General features: G+C 47.6%; 1 protein-coding gene across 1 annotated transcript in view; it reads right to left on the reverse strand.

Moving 5' to 3' along the window:
- Positions 1 to 2,747: 2,747 nt before the first annotated feature.
- The window catches only part of boc (BOC cell adhesion associated, oncogene regulated), a gene marked incomplete at its 5' end in the record, with an annotated part of 26,864 nt that continues 20,003 nt past the window's right edge, over positions 2,748 to 9,608 (reverse strand). The window contains 12 exon segments of the mRNA XM_084443156.1: positions 2,748 to 2,894; positions 3,062 to 3,284; positions 4,054 to 4,115; positions 4,259 to 4,413; positions 4,875 to 4,963; positions 5,407 to 5,585; positions 5,889 to 6,054; positions 6,056 to 6,072; positions 6,268 to 6,490; positions 7,189 to 7,367; positions 8,034 to 8,234; positions 9,381 to 9,437. Of these exon segments, the coding sequence (XP_084299282.1) occupies positions 2,749 to 2,894; positions 3,062 to 3,284; positions 4,054 to 4,115; positions 4,259 to 4,413; positions 4,875 to 4,963; positions 5,407 to 5,585; positions 5,889 to 6,054; positions 6,056 to 6,072; positions 6,268 to 6,490; positions 7,189 to 7,367; positions 8,034 to 8,234; positions 9,381 to 9,437 (1,697 nt within the window). The 3' untranslated portion in view covers position 2,748.

Here is a 9,608-nt window from a genome sequence, read left to right on the forward strand (position 1 = left end):
TACTGGTCTGTTCTGGTTTCACCACATACTGGTCTCTCTTCTGGTTTCACCACATACTGGTCTCTCTTCTGGTTTCACCTCATACTGGTCTCTCTTCTGGTTTCACCTCATACTGGTCTCTGTTCTGGTTTCACCTCATACTGGTCTCTCTTCTGGTTTCACCTCATACTGGTCTCTCTTCTGGTTTCACCACATACTGGTCTGTTCTGGTTTCACCTCATACTGGTCTCTCTTCTGGTTTCACCTCATACTGGTCTCGCTTCTGGTTTTCCGGGGGTTTTTTCCTTCTGAAGAATTCCCGTTGAGCGGTTCTGTGACTAGTTCAGGTTCCATGTCTGGGGGTCCTAGTGGAACAGCTGATCAGGCAGATTGGAGCTGTTGTTGTTCAAGGTCTTTGTGGATAACAGGGTCACAGCTCATGTGACATGTTTGGGTTGTGTTTGGGTTGTGTTTGGGTTGTGTTTGGGTTGTGTTGGGTTGTGTTTGGGTTGTGTTTGGGTTGTGTTTGGGTTGTGTTTGGGTTGTGTTTGGGTTGTGTGGATGAGCTCTTTCAGCCTTTCCCCCCTGCTGATGACATCGCGATGCATTTATTTATCTCTTCATGGTGAGATGGCAACCATGAAACCAAGAGCGATCCCGACGGTCTGGACCACAGCTGGACATTCAGGAGAAGGGCTTTTCCCTGTCTGGTAATGCTGTCAACATATTAACAAATGATGCTTGGCAGTATTGTGTTGCAGTGGTCCAATAAGCTGTCTTCTCATTGGCTCTTTGAATCTCTGTCTTTGATGCATACTGTAGCAAGTTCTGACAGTGTGACTGAACACAAATCTTTATTTTTCTTCACTGAAAAAACATCTGCACAAAATCCACAAATGTAATTTATTAACTTAAATCAGGGTGGACTGTATATAATCTTTTGTTCAGATACATTTTGTAAATACGTTTCTTACAATAGCTAGTTATATGTATGTATTTGTAAATACAAAGTTGATAATTAAAGTTTTTGATAATATATTCTAAATGGTTGTATATTCTTTATCTATTCTTCTGACACACAAGTGTTATAGCGGCCATGTTGACTAAACCTTGAAGGGAGGAAGGAGGCACAACAAAATGGTTATGATGTCATAAGCTTTATTTACATGCAATAGTGCTCCAGTCTGTAACCATGACAATGGCTACACTAATAAAAGTAGGGGTACAGATTCAGGAACTCCTTCATTTTGATCTCCGACGCCTGGAGGGGAATGATAATACTGACGCACCAGTCTGTGGGGGAAGAAAAGCACTGACACACCAGTCCTCAGTCCCTCACTTGGCCGTCCTTTGGTGACCAGCAAAACAGAAGCTATTTCAGAAAGTATTTGTCTAAAATAAAAATCAGCTTATGTATGACAAGAGTAACGGGTCTCTTCCAGAATCTCTCCCATTCAGCATTGTGATTAAAAAAATAAATAACTATACAATATAAACTCTGTTCTGTCCTGGTAACTACTGAAGCAGAATGCCTTTATGTTGCGTACAGTGGTTAATACATTGTTAATGATGAAGAATGTATAATATGTTTGTTACTTCTATACAAAACGAGACGGCTGGACCTTGAGGATGGAAGGTGGATCAAGAATCCAACACAGCACCATGAACAGGTTGATATGCACCGATATGACAGTATAATGGCCTCTAGTCAGCTGACATGGATGAATCATTAATGTGTTGGGTAGGAAGAGACATTATGTATGTGGCTGTCCAGTTTGCCATTTAATTTGATAAAGGAAGGCTTATCCACCTTCCATTATGCCATTTTTTGGGGATGGAATATATTTGGGTACATTTCATAAAGTTGGCAAACTGGCAAAGCGATCCTGCTTCATGATAGACCATTGTGGTATTCCGTAGGGACCTGGAGGAGGGTATCTCTGAGTATCTCTGGCATCTGAGTACCTGGAGAGTATCTGAAATATCCTCCAACACTACAGATAACTAATATCATACGACACATGATCAGTTGGTTGCATTTCGGTAGGCGGGCCACTCTTTAACGGAGTGCATACTACTGAGTGTGCTGTTGACTTTATATCTCAGTAGGCGGGTCACTCTTTAACGGAGTGCATACTACTGAGTGTGCTGTTGAAGACTTTATATCTCAGTAGGCGGGTCACTCTTTAATGGAGTGCATACTACTGAGTGTGCTGTTGACTTTATATCTCAGTAGGCGGGCCACTCTTTAATGGAGTGCATACTACTGAGTGTGCTGTTGAAGACTTTATATCTCAGTAGGCGGGTCACTCTTTAACGGAGTGCATACTACTGAGTGTGCTGTTGATGACTTTATATCTCAGTAGGCGGGCCACTCTTTAATGGAGTGCATACTACTGAGTGTGCTGTTGAAGACTTTATATCTCAGTAGGCGGGTCACTCTTTAATGGAGTGCATACTACTGAGTGTGCTGTTGAAGACTCCTCAGAGACTAGAGGCATGGACGTATCCTCACAGGTTGAGGTGAACCTGGAGCAAGATTAGAGGACTTGGTAACAGATGGTCCCTTTCTCCACGTTTTGTTGAGAGGACATATATGTTGTTTTCAATATAAACATGGCCTTATATACAGCAAAAACATTTTTTATGTACAAAAGCATAAATATATAAATATCTGATACAAAAATAAATATTTTCTCTTGTCTTTTTGTTTGTTTTGTTTGAGGGCGTGTCCTCTGAGTCTGTCGTCCCTTTGTCCTCTGGTGGCTTTCAACTCTGGAGGGCATCCACTTCCTGCTGCGGTGCATCTTGGGATTGAGGTGTTGTGGCTGTTGTTGTTGTTGTTGTTGTGGTTGTTGTGGTGGTGGGGGAATGATCGTCCTCTTCCAGTGATAAAAGAGGACAGCAAGGCATCCCTTTATGGAGAGAGGGGGAGAAAACAATTACCTTTAGATTTGAAATATAGATATAGTACATAAACATGCATGTGCGTTCTGAGAAGACGTGCAGTAAACCGTGTTTGAACATAGTGGAAAGGCTTGTGTGCGAGTGGCTCAGTGTTTTAAGATGAACAGAATCTCACCTTTCGTTTCTAAGATCACCACGTTGCCAAACTCGCTCTCCCCTCCCTCGTTGAAGCACTGCATCTTGATGTCGTAGGCCGTCTCTGGCTGCAGGTCTGTGATGGAGTGCCAGTAGCGGTCCCCCTCCACCACATCCTTCTTATAGTCGCTGTCGTCGTCGCTGTCCGTGGGTCGGTAGAAGATGTAGAAGCCGTAGATGGGCGTGTTGTTGACAGGTGAGTACTGGTCAGAGAAAACAGAACAATGGAGTTTTAACAATATGTCACTTAGAGGTGTAACGATAACCGCAATTAAATTTGATTACATTTATCGTGATCAGATTATCATTAAAACTCTTTAAATACTGTCCAGCATCAATCAAAGCCAGCAACAGTCTCGAAGATGCATTATTTTAATGTTTATGCAAACAAAAAGTGCATAGTGCTGCTAATTTTATTTGTGGTTTTCAATATAAAACGTGTTGAAATGATTTAATTGTGTGTATCAGTAGTTTTTGAAAAATGTTCAGCACATTTTATAATACCGCGATAATACTGATAACCATGATACTTTTGGTCACTATAATCATGATATGAAAATGTTGTACCGTTTTTTAAATTTTTATTAAGCCTTTATTTAAACAGGCCAAGGGGCTCATTTACAAGTGCGACCTGTAAAACCGTTATATTACATTAATGTCACTCAGACTTACAAAGCACACTTAAACAAGCATGAACATCGTAAGATTATTCATCACACAGCACTGTTGAAAACATGAAAACCTACCTCTCTCTCTCTCTCTCTCTCTCTCTCTCTCTCTCTCTCTCTCTCTCTCTCTCTCTCTCTCTCTCTCTCTCTCTCTCTCTCTCTCTCTCTCTCTCTCTCTCTCTCTCTCTCTCTCTCTCTCTCTCTCTCTCTCACACTCTCACACTCTCACACTCTCACACTCTCACACTCTCACACTCTCACACTCTCACACTCTCACACTCGTTCCCTTCCCTCTCCAACTCACCGTCCACTTCAGGAAGATGGTGTTCTCATCGATGGCTTCATTGTAGGTAATGTAGGGTCCATCTGCAAGACAGACACACATTCAGCGTTAAGAGAGCAGCTTGACCACCAGTAGCATCATGGACAGATTCAGATCTGGACATGGCCTATAAGGAGAACAGTCACAGCCCCTTCTACTTATACTAGCATCTCTGACAGGCTCGTACCCCCACTGATGTCATCACCCTGCGCCGCATCTCTGTCGTAAAAGTGGGCGTCTTCTCCCAGTTCCTGACAGCTGATTGGCCCGTGGGAGGTGTTGAGGAGCTGGAGGCTGGACTGGTCAGGAAGGCAGCCGTCCTCTCTGTAGTGCTCAGGACCGCTGAGGGACATCAGGGACGTGAGACATGCACTCAATTAACCTTTCATAAACCTTTCTTAAACCTTTCTTAAACCTTTCTTAAACCTTTCTTAAACCTTTCTTAAACCTTTCTTAAACCTTTCATAAACCTTTCTTAAACCTTTCTTAAACCTTTCTTAAACCTTTCTTAAACCTTTCTTAAACCTTTCTTAAACGGAATATTGCCAATATTCCGGTTGCGCGCGACCATGTAAACATCAATAAACCGTTTGAATAAACGGAATATGGGCATATTCCGAATATTAAAAAAACGAATAAGACCCCTGGTTTATTCCTTTTCCAAACCGAATATTGGGTCATGTATACGCTTGTAAACGTAGTCAATGTTTATTGATACACACACACGCACACGCACACACACACACATACACCAGCTTATGCGCACACACGTAAACGTTGATACATGTCATGTGGGTTTGTACCTGTTAGAGTAGTGGTAGACTGGGATGTGTCCGTTAGACAGAGTCTGTCGGAGCAGCGTGTCACACTCCATGTCACACTCCACATCCTCCTGGAAACAGAGGAGGAAGCCATGACTCACACACACACACACACACACACACACACACACACACACACACACACACACACACACACACACACACACCTTGTCTTGGACACTAAATACAATCTGGGTCTAAAATACACATTAGAATCAGGCCAAATCATTTCCAGATTCAGTTCCTAGACGTGTGTGTTACCTGGTGCAGTGGGATGTGTGTGTGTTACCTGGTGCAGTGGGATGTGTGTGTGTTACCTGGTGCAGTCCTGGGAGGCTGGGTGTGTGTGTGTGTGTGTGTTACCTGGTGCAGTGGGATGTGTGTGTGTTACCTGGTGCAGTCCTGGGAGGCTGGGCGTGGGGTGTGTGTGTGTGTTACCTGGTGCAGTGGGATGTGTGTGTGTTACCTGGTGCAGTCCTGGGAGGCTGGGTGTGTGTGTGTGTGTGTGTGTTACCTGGTGCAGTCCTGGGAGGCCGGGCGTGGGGTGATGGGGCTTCCCGTTGGGGGTGTATTCCCCGTTGGGAGGGTAGACGGCGTGCGGGGGCGGGGCCAGGCCCTGGAGAGGCACCATGGTGTAGTGGCAGGAGGAGACAGGCGCCGCCACGGCAGGGAAACACAGGTCTGATGTTTGCTCTGGGACAGATAAAACATTACATTACAGTCATTTAGCTGACACTTTTATCCAAAGTGACTTACAGTAGTTGCATTTACCGTAGGTAGTCAGTGTGATACTACTCACCAGAACTCACAAGTGCACCTCCTTTCTAAAACAAGTGACTAAGAGTATAATCTAGTGCAAGAGAAGCAAACTAAAAATATAATAGTTAAGAGGGAGGATCCTGACACAAACAGGTTAAACAGAGGCTACAGAATAGACTGAGTATGGTCATCATCATCATCATCATCATCATCATCATCATCATCATCATGACTCACTCTGCTTGGCCCAGGCCCTCCACAGACAGAAGGGGATGAAGGCTACGATGATGAAGACCAGCGCTCCCAGGACCACGCCCACTATGAGGTACGGGAGGTCGCTGGGGCGGGGCACCGGGCCCCCGGAGTGTTCCGGTCTCTGGGAGGACGTCTCTGACGGGGGGGGGGCGCTGGTTGGGCCGGGCTGGGGGGAGGGAGGGGGGGGTTAGTCCTGCCTTCATATCAGTTAGAGGAATAACAGTGTATCAAGCACAGGTGGAAAAGCGGCTGTGCGTGTGTGTGTGTGTGTGTGTGTGTGTGTGTGTGTGTGTGTGTGTGTGTGTGTGTGTGTTCGTTCCGTTTCTGTGTGAGTGGCACGGTGCTGACGACAGAATCTCACCTTTCGTTTCTAAGATCACCACGTTGCCAAACTCGCTCTCCCCTCCCTCGTTGAAGCACTGCATCTTGATGTCGTAGGCCGTCTCTGGCTGCAGGTCTGTGATGGAGTGCCAGTAGCGGTCCCCCTCCACCACATCCTTCTTATAGTCGCTGTCGTTGTCGCTGTCCGTGGGTCGGTAGAAGATGTAGAAGCCGTAGATGGGCGTGTTGTTGACAGGTGAGTACTGGTCAGAGAAAAGGGAGCGTCATACAGATGGACAGAGAGAAGGGGAATGATGTGAGGCTGCTGTTCACTGACTACAGTTCAGCTTTCAACCCCATAACCGCCCCTAAGGTCAGGGACCTGGATGAACACCTCCCCTGTGAGGGCGACCCTTGACCTCCAGCCACACCTCCTCCTCCCTCACCCTCCTCAACACTGGACCCCCCAGGTGGGCAGCCACACCTCCTCCTCCCTCACCCTCCTCAACACTGGACCCCCCAGGTGGGCAGCCACACCTCCTCCTCCCTCACCCTCCTCAACACTGGACCCCCCAGGTGGGCAGCCACACCTCCTCCTCCCTCACCCTCCTCAACACTGGAGCCCCCGGGCTGTCCTGACCCCCCTGCTGTCCTCCCTGAACACACACGACTGCGTAGCCACCGACCATTCAGCTGCATCCTCAAGTTTGCTGATGATACAGCTGTGGTAGGTCTGCTCTCCAACAACGATGAGAGGGCCTGCACATTGCCTCACTGCACATTGTACATGCATACATACTCTCTCTTTCTCTTCCGTCTCTCTCGCACTCTCTCTCTCTCTCTCTCTCTCTCTCTCACACACACACACACACACACACACACACACACACACACACACACACACAAAGACACACACATAAGCACACACACCACACACTATCACCCGTTCCCTCCAGCTCACCGTCCATTTGAGGATGATGGTGGTCTCGTTGATGGCCTCGTTGTAGGTGATGTAGGGTCCGTCTATGGGCCGCTCGTTGGGCCGGCCGCTGCCCAGCACCGTGTACAGCTTGGAGGGGGCGCTGGGGGGGCTGGCACCAATCACGTTCACCGCCACCACACGGAACTTATAGGACGTGCCTACGGGGATACGGCGGACATACGGCTGGTCAACTATCTATATCTGGGGCGGATTGTGATCACGATCGGTCGCAGTAACAGGATAATGGCGTACTGTTGATGGTAATACACACGAGGAAGAAGAGAATGGACAGTAACAGAGTCAGAGTGTGTAGTGATACTGCTAGTGAAGATAGACAGTCATGTTAGTAGAGTCAGAGTGTGTAGTGATACTGCTAGTGAAGATAGACAGTCATGTTAGAAGAGTCAGAGTGTGTAGTGATACTGCTAGTGAAGATAGACAGTCATGTTAGTAGAGTCAGAGTGTGTAGTGATACTGCTAGTGAAGATAGACAGTCATGTTAGTAGAGTCAGAGTGTGTAGTGATATTGCTAGTGAAGATAGACAGTCATGTTAGTAGAGTCAGAGTGTGTAGTGATACTGCTAGTTAAGATAGACAGTCATGTTAGTAGAGTCAGAGTGTGTAGTGATATTGCTAGTTAAGATAGACAGTCATGTTAGAAGAGTCAGAGTGTGTATTGATACTGCTAGTGAAGATAGACAGTCATGTTAGTAGAGTCAGAGTGTGTAGTGATATTGCTAGTTAAGATAGACAGTCATGTTAGTAGAGTCAGAGTGTGTAGTGATACTGCTAGTGAAGTGAAGAGGAGGATGATGAAGAGTGACCTTTCTCCAGGCTGGTGATCTCCACAGACAGCCTGGAGGGCGGGATGTTGGCCACGGCCGCCTCCCACTCTCCTCCCTTCTTCTTAAACTCCACCCGGAATGACTGGATGGGGAAACCACGGTTACCGCGCGGGATCCAAGTCACGTACGCAGAGGTCTCCGTCGCCGTGGAGATGGTGGGCTTGTCAGGAGCCTCCGGAGCTGCGGGTCAGAGGAAGAGAGAGCTAGGGGTCAGAGGTGAGAGAGCTAGGGGTCAGAGGTGAGAGAGCTAGGGGTCAGAGAGAGAGAGAGAGCTAGGGGTCAGAGAGAGAGAGAGAGAGCTAGGGGTCAGAGGTGAGAGAGAGCTAGGGGTCAGAGAGAGAGAGCTAGGGGTCAGAGAGAGAGAGAGCTAGGGGTCAGAGGTGAGAGAGCTAGGGGTTAGAGGTGAGAGAGAGCTAGGGGTCAGAGAGAGAGAGCTAGGGGTCAGAGAGAGAGAGAGAGCTAGGGGTCAGAGGTGAGAGAGAGCTAGGGGTCAGAGAGAGAGAGCTAGGGGTCAGAGAGAGAGAGAGAGCTAGGGGTCAGAGGTGAGAGAGCTAGGGGTCAGAGGTGAGAGAGAGGTCAGAGGGAGAGAGAGCTAGGGGTCAGAGAGAGAGAGCTAGGGGTCAGAGAGAGAGAGCTAGGGGTCAGAGGAAGAGAGAGAGCTAGGGGTCAGAGAGAGAGAGAGCTAGGGGTCAGAGAGAGAGAGAGCTAGGGGTCAGAGAGAGAGAGAGAGCTAGGGGTCAGAGGAAGAGAGAGCTAGGGGTCAGAGGAAGAGAGAGAGCTAGGGGTCAGAGAGAGAGAGAGCTAGGGGTCAGAGAGAGAGAGAGCTAGGGGTCAGAGGAAGAGAGAGCTAGGGGTCAGAGGGAGGAAGAGAGAGCTAGGGGTCAGAGAGAGAGAGAGAGAGCTAGGGGTCAGAGGAAGAGAGGGTCAAGCAGACGACAAACAAACAAACAAACAAACAAACAGACAAAAAACAAACAAACAATAAACCTTGTCTTTCATAAGCGACAGATACCCAAGCAGAGACACACTAACAGCCACAAACACAAGCAGGTAACAGTAAGACTCTAACGAGAACTTACGCTGAGTTCATCCTTTAGTGAGAGGAGTGAGAGAGAGAGAGAGAGAGAGAGAGAGAGAGAGAGAGAGAGAGAGAGAGAGAGAGAGCAGGAGATTGGTATGTTAGTCCAGAAGAGAAAGGTTAGGGGGTCTGGCAATGTAGCACAGTACAGAGAATAGAGCATCTACAACTGAGCTAGATACAGTAGATGTGATGGTTCCAGCTCTGACTGGGACAGTCTCTGTAGGACGGCGCTGACGGGAACTCACGGGAGAGGCGGGGCGAGGGCACCGGGGGGGTTTTCGGGGGCTCTAGACTCCTGCGACCTGTAGTCATGGAAACAAGAGTGCAAACAAGGACAGAACATGACACACAGGTCGGTCCCTCACAGGTAACAGGTAGGTCCCTCAAAGGTAACAGGTAGGTCCCTCAAAGGTAACAGGTAGGTCCCTCAAAGGTAACAGGTAGGTCCCTCAAAGGTAACAGGTATGTCCCTC

Source organism: Borostomias antarcticus (assembly GCF_949987555.1).
Source record: "Borostomias antarcticus genome assembly, chromosome: 9".
NCBI lineage: Eukaryota > Metazoa > Chordata > Actinopteri > Stomiiformes > Stomiidae > Borostomias > Borostomias antarcticus.